Raw genomic sequence first — 16852 nt, 5'->3', positions numbered from 1 at the left:
CTTTGAATAAAACTCCTCCAGCAAGGCCCAACCTTGGTTTTACCATTTGCCTCACCACCACCTATACCCTTCCCTTGGGTCGGCCAACCCAAGGGTCATCTTTATTTTAGCCCCCCCGGGCCAGTGCTTGTCTAAGTGTTGGTCCGAACCGAGCCGCCTGCGGGGCCACCTCGGGGAAACTCGAAGTCTAGTTTTACTCGTAGCATGTCTCATCCGGTGTCGCCCTGAGAACGAGATATGTGCAGCTCCTATCGGGATTGTCGGCGCATCCGGCGGTCTTGCTGGTCTTGTTTTACCATTGTCGAAATGTCTTGTAAACCGGGATTCCGAGACTGATCGGGTCTTCCTGGAAGAAGGTATATTCTTCGTTGATCGCGAGAGCTTATCATGGGCTAAGTTGGGACACCCCTGCAGGGTGTAATCTTTTGAAAGCCGTGCATGCGGTTATAGGCAGATGGGAATTTGTTAATGTCCGGTTATAGATAACTTGACACCAGATCCAAATTAAAACGCATCAACCGCGTGTGTAGCCGTGATGGTCTCTTTTCGGCGGAGTCCGGGAAGTGAACACGGTTTTTGGGTTATGTTTGACGTAAGTAGGAGTTCAGGATCACTTCTTGATCATTACTAGTTGACGACCGTTCTGCTTGCTCTCTTCTCGCTCTTATTTGCGTATGTTAGCCACCATATATGCTTAGTCGCTGCTGCAGCCTCACCACTTTACCCCTTCCTTTCCCTTTAAGCTTTGCTAGTCTTGATACCCATGGTAATGGGATTGCTGAGTCCTCGTGGCTCACAGATTACTACAACAACAGCTGCAGGTACAGGTTTATGCGATAATCATGACACAAGAGCGATGTTTGCTTGTATTGGAGTTCTTCTTCTGCTTCTTCTTTGATCAGGGGATAGGTTCCAGGTCGGCAGCCTGGGCTAGCAGGGTGGATGTCGTTTGAGTTTCTGTTTGTGTTTCATCCGTAGTCGGATGGTGCTCTTATGTAAGATGATGTTGTATTCATGTGGCATTGTATGTCTTATGTATGTATCCCCATCTATTATGTAATGTTGATGTAATGATATCCACCTTGCAAAAGTGTTTCAATATGCGGGTCTATCCTTGGTGGGACCTTCGAGTTCCTTTTGGATAGGGTCGCATATTGGGTGTGACAGATTTATCCTCCTCAAGTCAAGACTTTCAATTATAGTGTCAAACATGAATGCCCATCTTCCGTCGAGGTTGTCATTATTCTTTTCTTCTCACCTCTTCATAGTATTGAAATCACCTCCTATGAGGACATGTAACCTCTCGTCCCCACAAACCCGCACAAGGTCAGCTAGGAAATCTGGTTGTAGTTCTGGTTGGGCCGCTCCGTATATGGCGGCAAGCGCCCATCTGAACCATCTACTTTTGAGTGCACTCTGAACTTGACGGCAAAGTCCCCAAGAACGACATTCACTACTTATAGTGTCTCGCACTTGACCCCAAGTAAAATCCCACCGGATCATCCCCTTGGAGGCAGATAATGCCACTCAAAACTAATGCCACCTGATAAGGTGCTAAGAAACTGTGATGTGTAATTATCCCTACCCGTCTTAAGTAAGGCAATAAAGTCCAACTTGTGCTCTAATCATGCTTCCACCAGGAATTTTCTTTTAGCCAAGTCTGCCAGACCTCTGCTATTCTAGAATATTCCTCTCATTTTTCATCATGAAATTTTTGTTTGAACTTTATTCTGGCGCTTCTATGCATAGCCAATGTGGGATAAATTTTCCTATTCCAGGAATGTTTAGGTTTATCCTACATCACCTCCTGGTCCAGATGACCGAGGCAAGCCTGTGCGCCAACTTCTAGTTGTAAAAGGGTCGAATAACCCTCTGAAACCGTCTCATCCTCCTCCTCTAAGACACTAGTGGGAACTAAATCCTCGCATAGGCTCCCTAGTGCCCTAATACCTAGATCATTAATGTCATTGCCATCCATCGGTTTTACTGCTGCAATATTACGAAGCATCTCCATAGCTTTATCAGCTTCTAGATCTAGCAAGTCATTTACTGATTTAGCTACTTCTTCCCCATTATAGCCCAGCAAAACTTCCCACTTAATGACATTATTAACAATATCATTTTCAGAGAAATGAAGAATATAACAACTCGTATTACTAACAAACCTGTAGTGGCTTGGCCGCCCACATGGCACGGCCCAACTGCAGGTCATCAGCATCCGGTTGGGCCTGAATCCGTTGACTCACCCGTCTGTCATCGGATGTGTATACTACTCCCTCTGTTCCTAAATACATGTCCTTTTACAGATTCCAATATGAACTACATATGGAGCAAAATGAGTGGATCTACACTATAAACTACGTCTATAAACATCCGTACGTAATCCATATTGAAATCTCTAAAAAGACTTAGATTTGGGAACGGAGGGAGTGCGTACGTACCAAATTTTATAACAATATACTTTTACACACGGCATACAAAAAACAGAAATGCATATTTGAAAATGGGCTATTTGTTTTTGTTGTTGGGCCAGAATTTTTATTTCTCTGAGTAGCATACAAATCTCAATATTTTCAAACAAAATTACACACATCAGTAATGAACACTATGTAAAACATAAAGTCCGAGTGTGGTTCGCTAAAAAAAATATGAGTAATGAACACATAAATGTTTTTTTATTTTTCTTGAAACTTTTAAATATGTAGAAAAAAATCAAAATATTGCGGACCACCCACAACTCCATGTTCAGGCATCGTTCTGATGGCATCGACTATTGTGTACTTATTTTATTGTGCCATAAAGTAAAAAAAAAGGTGTTAATGAGGAATGAATCATCGACTTCTCTTAACTTTTTTTTCATGTTGGTAAAAGGCATAACACATAAATGCATTGATAAACTCAAATGTATTAGTACTAATGAAGCTCGGCACAAACTAACTTAATCAACAAGAATGTCGGAGAGCACAAATATAAAAGGTCCTTAGTGCAACTAGACGGAATTCAGATGGGCAAACTGCTTAGCTGGCACTTGATTAACGTCTGATCAGTTTTTTTTCATAGCAAAGCAAAGTTATATAGCTAGCTGCCCACATTTCCTGGTGCTGTTTGATACTCCCTCTGTAGAGAAATATAAGAGCGTTAATCTCACTAAAATAGTGATGTAAACGCTCTTATATTTGTTTACGGAGGGAGTATGTTTGTATATTGATGGTGTGAAGCTTAATTACTTATTTAGAACTCAACAGAAATTAATACATCTGGGAGTATGTACAACTCCTAATATACCAGACAGATGGATTTTTTTGCGTGATAAACTTTCAATCTATTCAGCTTCAATCATGATAGTACAAAGAAGACCAGAGGCAATAAAAATTACAATCAGGTCCATGGACCACCTAGCGACGACTAGAAATACTGGAGCGAGTCGAAGCTGCCGTTATCGCCCCTCCTTCATCGGAGCGGGGCAAACATTGTTGTAGTAGACAGTCGGAAAGTCATCGTACTAAGGCCTCATAGGACCAGCACACCGAAGCAGCAACCATCGCTGATGAAGAAAGTCGTAGATTGGAAGTATCAAATCTGTAAACACCCAAACGAAGACGAATGAAGATCGGATCCAAACTGATCCGGTTAAGAGCATCACCGACCGAATCTCGCATGATCCGACTGATACACACCTCCATACGCCCTCCAACGACGCTAGACGCACCATCAAAATGGTGATAGAACATGGGAGACATTATTCCTACTGAGGGACATTGCTGGCGCCACACACCCCAACTAAGACGCTGAACCTAACAAGAAAGGGAACGGGGTCCATCCTCTGCACCTTCATGGCCCAAAGGCAATTGGAGATGGGGTGGATTGGCGGCGGCGCCGATGGGAGGAGGAAAAATTGAGATCTTTTCCTCTGGAGGAGGAAAGAGAAGGCTTATTCTGTTGGTCACATAGCAAATTTTATCATACCAGACAGATGAATTGATAATACCTTTTTAATCATCTGTAATATACTTCATTGGTAGTTACTAGATACCCCAACTATGAAAAAAACTCATGTGAGTACGTACATATTTTTATAGAGTTTGCATATATCCTGCTCTTATGTGCATAAAATATTTATATTGCAACAACTATGGGCCCCAGCTCTTTTATATTACACATATTGGGATGCCTTTTCACCAAAAGAAAATCAATTAAATATTTTTTAATGTCCCCAAGAAATTTTATTTTAATGTGATAGTTGCACTGGGCCAACTAATAATTAATAAGCCAACATAAAAGTATGTGTGGCTGTGTGTCCGATCGAGGAAGATACGATCCTCTCCACCTAAACAGTGATCACGTCCACGGTGCTGCTGATTCAGACCCAGTGTCTCATCCGTGCGCCCAGCGAAGCTTCTGATTCCCGAGATCGCCAACAAGATTTCCCAGAGGCCCCCTGTCACAATTCCTGGTGGTCTAATCAAGGTGTCACACTGATGACAAAGATCTCCTCCACGATCATCTCTGAGCAAATCAAGGTACCCGTGGAAAACATAGTTTATAACCATAAAGAAAAAACTCCGTACATATATGTGTCACACGCTTCAGGGGCACAATTCCTTGTAGCTACTAGTATGACCAATAACAAAGGTCTGGATTATTCTCTACATTTCATTGGCTAAGTTACACCTTTCCTCGATGTGATTTTGTTGACTTTTCATTTTGGTGGGGCCTGCGGTCGATATATATGTGTACAAAACGGAAATCCCCTCCAATGATCACATGCTTGCGTTTCTGATGGCGGAAGGGCTGACGTTGGGAGGAGCAGCAGCGGTCGCGATATGTAAAAGTAAACTTTTTATCAACAATTTCTTCCATGTCATTTTAGGCATATACTAGTGTTACTAGGAATTATGGGCCCTCGGCCCATATGAATAATATTTCCTGTAAAATCCCATAGGCTCCTCTTGGATGTATGACATGTGTGCAAAATTGGTCTCATGTTGCTACTGGATATGAGAGAGTACAACAAGATATAAATAGGCAGTATAATATATTTTTAGAATTTGCAAAAAGGCTAGATATGCCAAGCTGAACACACTATTATGGTAGAATCACTAGTGACGAGTCCAAAATAAATCGATCGTTAGCTCTATAGGAATTCCCCAAGTCTATCCATGTTGTTTGATGTGAGGGGTAGGTCGAACATCGTGTGGCGAGCTTCCCCAACTTTAATCTATAATTGTTCATGTATGCAATCGTATGATCCTCCAATTGTCTAAAGTAGTGGAAATTGTACTACTTAAGACTTGGATTTTAGTTAGGGGATCGTCTCTGATCTGAACCCCTTTTGACTCTTCTTTCGTTAATGTGGTTTGGGTCACATGGTATCGATCGATTGCATAAACTAACACACCAAGGCCATGGCACTATATATAGCTATCTTAACATAAATAATGAAATCAAGCTTTCGTTTAGGCAGGCTGGAGTCTCCATTTAATAATTAAGAGGGATCGATACTGGGCGTGCAAGGCGATCTCTCCCTTTCACTTTAAGTGGCCGGCCCTCTCGACACCACCCAGCTTCTCCTTTTCCTCCACCTCCTTTTCTTGCCCCCATTTCTGGGTCGTCTCCTACCTAGGTCTTGTCTGTTGGTAGCTATACCTGGGTACGATCCCATGAGGCTATGAGTGCAAGCAACTTTGGGGACAGCATGGAGTGGGGCAGGGGGAGATCCTCCTCCTCCTCGTCGGGGTCGGGGTCGGGGTCCAGGAGGGGCAAGAGAGCCGCCGCCGTTGACAAGCCGAGGCAACCGCAGCGGGGCCTCGGCGTCGCGCAGCTTGAGAAGATCAGGTTGCAGGCCGAAATGGCCGAGTACCAGCACCACCCTCCTCTCGTCGGACAGCCACCTCCGTCGTCGTCGATCCACGGAACCGGTAGCTTCAACCTGCAGGTAATCACTCATCGCATGTTCATGCACGAAGTAGCTAGCTTGATGCTTAATTACTTGTGTTATATTCATTAACCGGGCTGTCTGATCTTATCAATACATGTCTATTAGGTGCATGATTTCTGATTTGGTATGATTTTGGAATTTGATTGGTTGATCGAGCAGGAAGATGCACGCTCGTCGTTGAACTACTCACTGCCGTCGTCGCCGTCCTCCTCCTTCCATCCAAATCTTGTGGTACGTGCAATTTTACTAAACCGAGGATTAAGTTCTTCACCAAGTGCATCTAGTACTGTACTATACATGCTAGCAGTTGGTTTCACACTTACCAAAACGTTGCCTGATGTATGTTACCGGTAGGTAGGTTAATTTAGATGGCTCCCTAGATTAAAGATGCATGGTCATTCATTATGGATAGTTTGGTTGATTACACATAATACAGTGCTTTCTCAATCTTATCACAAAGAGCCATGCTATCGTATGATCTTTTCTGCACAATTTTCTTCTTCTGCTACTCATCAGACCATTCACATGCTAGTGCAAATTGCGGGCAACCATCCGATTTTGTGTTGTGCTTGAGTCATATCGTACGTGCAGTTGTTTCGTATGACAAATGTAAGTGGGGTTTGATCATCGACACGGTCTCGTAGGTGAAATCAATTTATATGAACATATTCCTTTCAGATAAAAATATTTATTCACTACAGAAATCCAGAGATGAGTGAATGGCAGCTGTTTATTAACATCAATATATGTTATATACCATTGTACTGGATTCATCGAAATCTTTTGGTATATGCAATTTTACTGAACTGGGAATTAAATTCGTCACTAAGTGTATCAATTAAGTACTTTATATAGATGCTAAGATTTGATTTCATATTACCAAAATATTGCTCAGTTAATCATTGTTATCGCCTTAATCCGTGGCTGCGTTAATGATTATTGTCCATTCATTTTTGATAATTTAGTTGACTAAACAAAATTTAGTAACAAAAAAAATCAGCGATCACCCCACAAGATCAGGAAAAGTTGGACAGAAAATCTATCTTAATTATGTAAATTTCCCTTTAATTTTTGTTCTGACGCTTTAAATCGTCCCAGCAATACTTTTCTAGTAGTACCATGTGCTAGCTGTATCAATAATGCACCATAATATGATACACTATGTTAGAACCTTTTTGTATATGTATACGTGTGAATCCGCGGGGAAGAACAAGAGTATCATTGCAACCAAAGATCAGATTTTATTCTCCCATGCACGTGATAGCCTTATCATCATGCATCCTGCATATCTTATGCCCGGTATGTGCTGCCTAACCAGACATGCATGTGTATTGTAACATACATAGATGGCCTATAATGGATGGAGATCAGGAGACATGAGATATGGCGAATCCCCAACTGCTCCCATCATCAGGTATCTATTAGTACTAGCCTGTGTCCAATGCAAGGTCCACGTACGATCTAAACTGCAAATGTCCCAGACAGAATTAATTAATATTATTATTCTCTCATATAATTAACCTTCAGATCAGGGTTGAATTACCATGGAGCAACTACCTATGGTACAACACATTACCCTCATCCGGGTAGCGATCACACGTTACCTCTCTTCGAACCCAAGGTCGGTGGGTATGCAGAAGTGTATTTATACGATCATGGATAATCGAACTGTTAAAAATGATGCATGCTGCACCAAAATTTACATCCAAAATCATGAAGTATATAAGGATGAGCTAGATATACACACATGCATGAGATACTTTTTGTTGCTCCCTACATAATCTTAATCTAATTTCACAAATATTCATCTGGTAGTTTTTGGAAAAAATCATATACCCTTCTTTACTCAGCACTATATATCTGTGCCTTTTTAATTGTTTTTCCTACTCCTAAGTACTCTCGAGTTTATTTGGTATACATGAGATTTTTGTTAGTGTTTTGTATGTAAAGTTTATTTTTTGGGATTGCTTGGGGGTGGGGGTAATACAATGTGTTAATGCATTTGCTTTCAAGATGTGTGTGTCATCTATTTCTTTTGAATAATGCTTTAAATGTAACATCAATTCTCTGATGGTTGACATATGGGGCTTAAAGTTTTGTTGTGCTAATTGTAGTGCACGTTTGATTCAATATACACTAGTATTTCTTGAGATGCAACATGTCTTGTCCAGTTTCCTTCATCGCCAATAATATTGAAGATATGTAAGAAAATGCTATAAGAAACTACACTTGTATTTGTAGAAAGTACCACTTGTTTTTGTTTCGGTTATGTCAGTCCAACATGCTTGAGCGCACGGTTTACTGACATGGTACTGCAAACCAGTTCCTAGATTTTTCTTTTTGCTGCTAAATATCTATATGTGCAATGTGATGATGTACTTAAAGCCAGTCCAACAATGTGCCATCTTATGTCCATTATAGAGTTTACTCCGATCCAATCAAAATTTACATTTGCTCATAAATAAGCTGTTAATTGTTGTGAAAAAAAATATGTTGACTCCATTTGTTTCATGTGACAGCTGGACCTAAATCAAATGGCGACAGTAGACTCATCGTCGGCGAGTACGAACCTGGATGATGTGGACCTTGAGCTGAAGCTATGATACCACCTTGTTAAACATGTCCATGCTCGTGGCATATGCATCGATATGATGCCACACGAACCGCGGTGTGTTTAATTCTCATGCATATATTGGATTGCGATTGATTTGGTGATGGATGCTGGCTAGCTAGCTAGTTAATTTGTACAGACATAAGCACACTACGGCCATGGATTTCAGAATATATATGGCAGCTGGTCTGCCTAGGCCACTGATCCTGCTGCCTTTTGCACCTAGCTAGTGTTGTATGATGACAAGGTACGTATATTCTGGTGCAGTACTTTGGGCGTCGATTGTTCTCGATATTAATATTGCTGGTGGTGTTAATATCGTAAGGATGCGTAGGAGAACTCCTGGCTCAAAAAGGTGTTTTTACATTGCTTGCATGCTGCTAGGAAGCACTTTACATCATGTGTCCGATTTTTTTTTTTGATTTTTTTGAGGGGTGATAAACAACTTTATGGAACGCCAAACCAGACGTGACAACCAGGACCTCTAGAAAGAATTTTTTTTGCTAAACTATGTGCTTCATAATTCGTAACACGACACTCAAAAATAATTTTACACTGGACATTAGCAGTTCTAAAGTGAATCTCGCTGATAATTGCTCCATATCTTCCTCTAGCATTGTGGCCAATGTCTGCCACAACCTGTTTGCAGTCTGATGCTATGACGGAGTTGTGGATATTCATGTCTTCCGCCAAGCACAACGCCTCACAGCATGCTATCGCTTCCAAAGACGCAGGGTCAGTGACACCCTCCAAAACCAACGCCGAGGCCCCAATATATATATGTGGTATCTGATATTATCTTTTGACCTTTTCTAAGCCCATTGCATGCATGAACTTATGTATGTGCACAAACGCGTACGAGAGCTAATGTACTTCCTCTGTTCATGTGTATAGGGCATGCATATAATTCTAGGACATCAATTTGACTAACTAAATATGCGTATATGTCATCAAAAGCATATCATTGGATTCGTATGCAGACATAGTTTCTAAACATATATATTTTATCACATATAATACATATTTAGCTAGCTAAATCATTAACCTAGATCTACGCGCATGAGCTACACATCCGGACGAGGTAGTATATAGCACTCATGGGATGGGTCCAAGGATGCGTACGTGAGTACTGTCTCTGGCCGCGGCTTTGTTTTATGCATCTTTGGAAATTAGATTTATTTGTAGTTAAGCTCCCCATCATGCTGAGATTGACGCTTTTGCATCTATTTATGTTTAATTACATAGTTTTAAATAGCCGGCTATAGCTTTGCTGTAGCCCGTTATAGCCTTTTCAGCAGGGTGCCGCTAAATTGTCGCCTTCATAAATAGCCTGCTATAGTCCATTTTAGCCCGCTATAGCTGATTTGGAGGCCCACCGCTATTTTCCATAGCCCGCTATTTAAAACATTATTTAATTATCAAGTAAATTTCACTTTTTACCATCTAAGCTTGAGTTACGACATACTTTTACCCCATTTACAGAAATTCTTCTGAAATAAGTTATTTCAGCTTGTATCATTTTAAAAGTTTTGCCCCACATGTCTGGCGGGGCAGCGCATGTAGCCCGTTGAGTCAGATGTCACACTAGTGATGCATTGCTCCTCTTCCAATGCAGAAAATGGGCCCATGGTGACTTAGTTAAGCCCATAGGTCCCTCGACCCGGTCCAAACCAAAGATTATAAGTTCATTCCAGAGTTCAGCAAACATGGAGGTAGTCCTCTCTGCCTTAACGTGAGCTGCGTATTTGGAAGCGGAAGCAACAAAGGCGGTGTCTGTTTTTGCTGAAGCAACCCTAAACTACAAGCCGACATATCTTACTTGCTAGCGTGGATGAGGGAAATGAGTTATCTTACTTGCATGCACATTCTCCCTATGCCTTTTTGCCCGCCTTGGGTTCGCCTCTGCTCCACAACTCCCATGTGATGAAACGAGGATGAAGGCAAGAGAATAGGGTCAATCCTCGTGACTAACTCGGGTTGAACCATGCCCCGCGCGCCATGCACGAAGTCGGACGCTTCTCGTGCAAACGTGTCTCCGAACTGGAGTCTAACTCAGCTTGGCACGTAGGATTGACGACCGGTAGAATGGGGGGAAACATTAAAAAGGGTCAAAACTAGCATAATATATCTTAAATGGGATATTATAGATGAACCTCTGCTAAATAGAGTAAAAGTGTCACAAACTACATAAATTTTCAGGTGAATTTTTGAAACAATATGCATCATGTTGGTTCTTCCTAGAAGAATGCCTCCACGATCTAAAGGATAATTCATGCATGCATGAAAGCATGCATGCATAGAGATATCCATTGAAACATGCCCAGCCACCATCATGTTATGAGCCATGGCATTTTGCAACACTGAAGGTGCATGCATGCACCACACACCTTTTTCTTGCGGAAAATGCAGCAATGCATATCAACAAGATATCACACGTTTGTAAATGTCTGATATCCTCACAATTTGTTGTATGTTCCATGTCATCAAAATCCTATGCATGCGTGCGTGTGAAAAGGTAGCTTGCATGTGCAGCTCCCTCCCAATCCCATGCCTCATGGATGCAAGCATTAAATGTCAAAAGCCGGGCTTATTTAATTTTTTTAAAAAGAGGGGCATCCCCTGCCTCTGTATCGGACGATGCACACATACATATATTATTGAAGAAACAAAATCCAGCTGTCAAACAAAATCGACCTGGGAAAGAAAACTTGAGGCCGCATGCCTCTTGACAGTAGCTCCACGAAGCAACCACAAACCCTATGGTAAAAGAAAAAAACAAGAGAAAAGTATATATAGCTAATCCAACAGCCAGAATACTATATGAGCTAGAGGCATGGCATTTGCCTACAGGCAAACAGCCGGCTGTTTTACTAACCATGCTCAAAAAACCATATATCACATCAATCTACAAAAATTCGAAAAGAGAAAATAATCTAATTCCATTGTGGACCTAATGTTATATATACTAATAATGAACACAACTTTTTGTGTGTGGGAAAATCAGCAAATACTTTGAAAAAGAGAGAATCTAATTCCATCGAATAATGTTATCAATACTATAATGTTTCCAGTTAAAGATCTGACATATATCACGCATGCATCATCGTGCGTCCTTTTTGTTTTTGGGTATTTTCATGCATGCCCTTTTCCCTTGACATGATCATTGCACTAGAATATCTTATAATTTCTCAAAAATAATATTAGCTGATGATACGCAGCATGTACACCATATCAATCCGGCATCGATCTCAATCTTCGATCATATCAACTATTTGTATGCATGTTGGAAAAGCAAATCCAGATTAACGTACACACAATCTCATTGATCGATCCGTACATTCTGGACGTTGGATGAATCTTTAATGGCAGTGCTAAATTAAACTATGCTAGCCTATCTAATCATGCGATCTTAATTGTTGTCTAATTATCTCATACATGCATAGTACATGTGAACAATTCACACATTAATTTTGTTTTTCGACATAAGAACCAATCGATGTGGTTGGATAGTTAGAAGGATGGTGATACTTCCATCCACTAGGGAACAAACCTTAAGTTTAACGCTTTGATATGTCATTAATGTAGTGGAACTCTCATCTAGTTTTCAGCAGGCGTTGTGTGAATGCATGTGTAGTTGTGGCGTGAGTGGGTATGTGTGTATGTGCTCACACGCACATTGTGATCGTTGTTTCTTAAAATAATTCCTTTCCCAACACATGAGACTGGTAATAAGCGAGTGAATAAAGGCAGTTAGGCTCGCATGAACGTATGTACACTAGCAAATTGCTGACCACATGGCTTACACAAACAATCTACTCCCTCCGCATCATAATATAAGAGCATTTTTACACTACATTACTGTAAAAAAAAGTTCTTATATTATGGGACGGATGGAGTATATACTAATATAGGGGGCGGATATTGTCTTTGGAGGCCGAGCTCCATGGAGCTCGGTTTTGAAAATTTTGAATTTTGTCAAATTTCATATTTTCTACATTTCAAAAAATTCTGAAAAAAAACACACATATACATGAAGGCATAACACACGTGCGTGTAAATTTTCAGGGAAAAATAAGTTGAAATGAGGACTGTGCAAAAAAGACAAATCTGGGGCTTTTTAACACATGATACTCTTCATCCTCTCAGGCCATGAATTTGTCTTTTTCATAAAGGTCACATTTCAACGTTTTTCATTCTAAAAAATTTCACACATAGACATAACATACTTGTTTACTTGCACAATTTTTTTCAGATTTTTTTAAAACCAAAAAGGTTAAATTTTGATTTGTTTTCATAAAAAGGCCTCCGTGGCTCCCGGGAGCCAAACGTCCGCTCTCTATAGGGGGTTCTAGTTAAGTTGGGGGTTTGGCTATATTTTAGAAAGTACAAATTTAGTTTGCCATGGGGAAAAAGGAAGGAAAGTGCACTTTTTCACCTTTGTTTTATTCTTGTCGCAAGTTTACATTATACTTTCGTTGGTGTTTTAATCTAAAATGTCACATGCTGCAGTCATGTCACTTTCTTGTTTATTTTTAGCTACTTTCTTGGTTAATGTTTTTTAAGACAAACTTAGTTTTTTTCTTTTGAGAATCTAAGACAAACTTAGTTGATGACAGTGTGATAAAACTAGAATTGCTCACTGGAGGCCCATGAAGGCCCGGTACTTTCAGGGCCCTTAATCAAGCAGGTCCACTTGAGGCCCAGCCGCGTGTTTAAACCGCAGAATGAACAAACATGCACAAAGGCAGGCGGCTATATTTGAACGTGCGCGTCGTCGTTGGTCGTTGCACCCTCCCGCGCTATTAATGGAGCACGGCCACGCGCTGCGACCCAATTTTAGCTCAACCAGCCGCACGCGCTCGCCGGCCGGAGCTACCGTCCGTGGCAACGCTCGACGGCCGGAGCTACCGTCCCGTCCCAGTCAAGGACGAGGAGGTCGGCCGAGCTCATCGGGGAAGGAGGCGCCATGGCCCGGTCCTCCTCCCTCCTCCGCGCCGGCGTGCTCGCCATGGCGCTCCTCGCCTCCTTCCTCGGCGTCGAGGCCCTCTTCGACCCGTTCAACATCTTCGGCGGGCGCCCGGAGAACGATTACCTGGACCCGTTCGGCGGCGGGGCGACCAAGAGCCCGCCCCCGCCCCGCACGGAGCGGGAGGAGACGGGCGCGGCGCAGCCCAACACCATGGGGCTCACGCGCGTGCCGCCCTTGGGCGAGCCCAGCAAGGCGTCCCATGATACCATGACTGTCAAAGTTACCGTGCGCGACGACAAGCCCGACGGCGCGTGGACCATCGTCAGCGACAACTCCGGCGTCTCCGCCATGCACCTCGCCATCATGCGCCACGGCCGCGCCATCATGTTCGACACCGCCACCACGGGCCGCTCCCTCATGCGCCTCAGGTTCGACAACTGCCGCGTAGACCCGCGCCTCCACAAGACCGACTGCTGGGCGCACGCCGTCGAGTTCGACTACGCCACCGGCGCCGTCCGGCCCCTCAAGATCCTCACCGACACCTGGTGCTCCGCCGGGGGGTTCGACGCGGAGGGCAACCTCGTGCAGTCCGGGGGCTACTTCGAGGGCGACAGGACTGTCCGCTACCTCTCGCCCTGCCACACCTGTGACTGGAAGGAGCACCCATATAGCCTGTTCGAAGGGCGGTGGTACGCCACCCAGCAGGTGCTCCCCGATGGCCGCTTCGCCATCTTCGGCGGCCGCCGCGCATTCTCCTTCGAGCACCTGCCCAAGCCCGGGATGTTCAACCACCAGTCCGTGCCGCTCGCGTTGCTCCGGGACACCACCGACGACGTCGAGAACAACCTCTACCCTTTCGTCAACCTCCTCCCCGACGGCAACCTCTTCATCTTCGCCAACGACCGCGGCATCATCTTCGACCACCGCTCCGAGATCGTCATCCGCGACGTCCCGCCGCTCCCCGGCGGAGCCCGCAACTACCCGGCGTCCGCCATGTCGGCCATGCTCCCGCTCGACCTCCGCGGGAGGCAGCTCCACGGCGGCCCCGAACTCGAGCCGGAGGTCATCATCTGCGGCGGCGCCAACAAGACCGCGTTCAAGGTCGGCGAGATCGGCCAGTACGGACCGGCGCTCAAGGACTGCGGCCGCATCAACCTGGCCAAACAGGACGCGCAGTGGGTCACCGAGGAAATGCCCGTGCAACGCGTCATGGGCGACATGCTCATCCTCCCCAACGGCGAGCTGCTCCTGCTCAACGGCGCCGCCAAGGGGTGCGGGGGCTGGGGCTTCGCGCGCCAGCCGGTGCGCTCGCCGATCCTCTACACGCCGTCGGCGCCGCAGGGGTCCCGCTTCCGCCCGCTCACGCCGTCCACCATCTCGCGCGTCTACCACTCCACCGCCGCCGTGCTCCCCGACGCCACCGTGCTCGTGGCCGGCGGCAACACCAACGCGGGCTACAACTTCAGCGGCGTCGACTTCCCCACCGAGGTGCGCGTCGAGCGCTTCACGCCGCCCTACCTCGACGGCAGGAGACACGTCGCCAACCGCCCCATCATCGACCCCCACTCGCTGCCCAGGGAGGGGATGCGCTACGGCGCCAAGTACACCTTCAGGTTCCGCACGCCGCTCGACCCCGTTGTCGAGGCCGACGTCATGGTCACCATGTACGCGCCGCCCTTCACCACGCACGGCTACTCCATGAACCAGCGCCTCCTCATCCTCTCCCTCGCCTCCTTCATCCCCGACCCACAGGGCTACGCCATCACCGTCGACGCGCCCGGCAAGCCTGAGCTCGCGCCGCCCGCCTACTACCTCGTCTACGTCATCGCCAAGAACGTGCCCAGCATCGCCGTATGGGTCAAGATACAGTGACCCTGCATGCGCGTTGCTTGCTGCGGGAAAAAAAAGTTAATTAGCACATAAATTTGAACTACCTTCCTAAATAGTAAATCTATGCAGTGTACAATAGCTATATGTCAATCGTCTGGTTTTTGGAGTCGATTTTTGATCCGTTGGATCGGGCTTTGTGATTCATGCTATTGTTTTTTCTCTTTCTTTGGTGTGAACGTTTTTGGGCTAGACTCGTTTCGTCGACTCACTGCTTTTTTCTGGGTCAGTCGATTTGATATGGGCTCGTCTGCGCTTCTGCCCGTTAAGTTTGACCCGTTATTCTGCCCGAGGCCGAGCCCGACTGCTTGTTGCCTTATCTCGTCCCCCACTTCTCGTCTGTGCGGTCAGTCACTCCCTTCTCTCCTTATTCGTCGCATTCTGTCTCCTCCTCTCCCCTCGCTGGCTAGGGTTAGTCGATTTCGTTGCCTTCTGTCTCTTCCTCCTCTCCGATGGTGCCTTTTGTTCTATAGATCTGCGTGAAGCTTAACAATTTTATGTGTTTTTGTAGGTTTCTTTTGCTCTGGTCTTTTGTTGGTGCTCGGATTCAGTGTCCCCCTTCTTGGATCCATGAGGAGATCTGCTTTTTCAGGTATGTATATGCTCGAATCTCTCGTCTTTTTGATTAGTTCTAGTTCCTGGTTTAGGTTTGATGCTTGGTGCGATGCGCCTGTGCAAATTTTTCTTTTCAGCATGTGAGAAAAGTGAACATGGCCAAAATGTTTATTTCAAATGGACAATGTGGATTGTGGAGTAAGATTGCTTATCGCGTGTGCTACTGACTGGATATCAAACATGTCGATATTGAGTCGGATTGTCCCCAGGACCGAGGTGATTAACAGCATCAAGGATGACCCATATGGCTCTATCATCGAAGAGGCATTGCAACTGCTGCTCCCTCTTTTAAACATTGCCAGTTGGTTAGTCATCTCCTTTTTAGTCATGTCTCAGTTGGTTGCACTTTTTTTTTGTTGCTTGTTTGTTACTGTTCCTCTTGAAATCATTAGTTATTCAAGTATGATCAAAATGATGGCCTAATCTGATCATGCTGCTGATTGTTGTTAGATTAGAAAACTGTAATCTAGACCAAAAAACGTCTTATATTTTGACACAGAGGGAGTATCTTTTTGGACAGCAGTAAGTGTCATAGCTGAGCAGTTCTACATTTTCTTCAGGACAAACTGCACATTTTCTTCAGCTCTGAAATTGCATGCAGCTCAAATGGTTATCCCATCTTAGCTTCTCAGCTCTGAAAATGCAGCTCAAATTAATGGTTGGGATCTAACCTTTTTCTTAGCAGACAGTCAGTGTTGTCCTATCTAGTTCTACTCAGACCATGTTCTTTTCGGCACAACCAAACAGTCAGTGTTTCAGGGCATTGACTGAAGAATGCAGCTCAAATGATAGGACAACACTGACAGTCAGTAATTTAGGGCATTTGGAGCTT

At 44.4% G+C, this 16852-nt stretch overlaps 2 protein-coding genes and 1 long non-coding RNA gene across 4 annotated transcripts; all 3 read left to right on the top strand.

The window, feature by feature from the left end:
* The first annotated feature begins 5618 nt into the window (after nucleotides 1-5618).
* LOC123098562 (protein SPEAR3) lies at nucleotides 5619-8831 on the top strand. Of its 2 annotated transcripts, XM_044520594.1 has the most exons (5): nucleotides 5627-5935; nucleotides 6098-6169; nucleotides 7285-7352; nucleotides 7466-7559; nucleotides 8458-8831. In XM_044520594.1, exons 1-5 carry the CDS (start codon nucleotides 5669-5671, stop codon nucleotides 8539-8541), a joined length of 585 nt encoding a protein of 194 aa, XP_044376529.1. In that variant the 5' UTR covers nucleotides 5627-5668; the 3' UTR covers nucleotides 8542-8831. The 2 variants fall into 2 exon arrangements, with proteins under 2 accessions (XP_044376537.1, XP_044376529.1); XM_044520602.1 differs by lacking the exon at nucleotides 7466-7559 and having other exon boundaries at nucleotides 5619-5935.
* A 4572-nt stretch (nucleotides 8832-13403) lies between these two features.
* Nucleotides 13404-15550, top strand: LOC123098554 (aldehyde oxidase GLOX1-like). Its single transcript, XM_044520589.1, has one exon. It carries the CDS (start codon nucleotides 13516-13518, stop codon nucleotides 15388-15390), a length of 1875 nt encoding a protein of 624 aa, XP_044376524.1. The 5' UTR covers nucleotides 13404-13515; the 3' UTR covers nucleotides 15391-15550.
* A 175-nt stretch (nucleotides 15551-15725) lies between these two features.
* Nucleotides 15726-16486, top strand: LOC123145341 (uncharacterized). The gene is made up of 3 exons (XR_006472258.1): nucleotides 15726-15816; nucleotides 15917-15997; nucleotides 16098-16486. It is a non-coding gene; the product is annotated as an uncharacterized lncRNA (long non-coding RNA).
* The last annotated feature ends 366 nt before the right edge of the window (nucleotides 16487-16852 follow it).

This window comes from Triticum aestivum, chromosome 1B (assembly GCF_018294505.1).
Source record: "Triticum aestivum cultivar Chinese Spring chromosome 1B, IWGSC CS RefSeq v2.1, whole genome shotgun sequence".
In the NCBI taxonomy this organism is placed as follows: domain Eukaryota; kingdom Viridiplantae; phylum Streptophyta; class Magnoliopsida; order Poales; family Poaceae; genus Triticum; species Triticum aestivum.
The sequence above is the reverse complement of the archived record's forward strand: the minus strand, read 5'-3'. Positions and strand labels throughout refer to the sequence as shown.

What these genes read in the sequence shown, in the direction of transcription:
- LOC123098562 (XM_044520594.1), top strand. Translation starts at nt 5,669, where the DNA reads ATGAGTGCAAGCAACTTTGGGGACAGCATGGAGTGGGGCAGGGGGAGA. An exon ending in CCTTCCATCCAAATCTTGTG is followed by an intron (nt 6,170 to 7,284) that starts GTACGTGCAATT and finishes TAACATACATAG; the next exon opens with ATGGCCTATAATGGATGGAG. An exon ending in TACCTCTCTTCGAACCCAAG is followed by an intron (nt 7,560 to 8,457) that starts GTCGGTGGGTAT and finishes TTCATGTGACAG; the next exon opens with CTGGACCTAAATCAAATGGC.
- LOC123098554 (XM_044520589.1), top strand. Translation starts at nt 13,516, where the DNA reads ATGGCCCGGTCCTCCTCCCTCCTCCGCGCCGGCGTGCTCGCCATGGCG.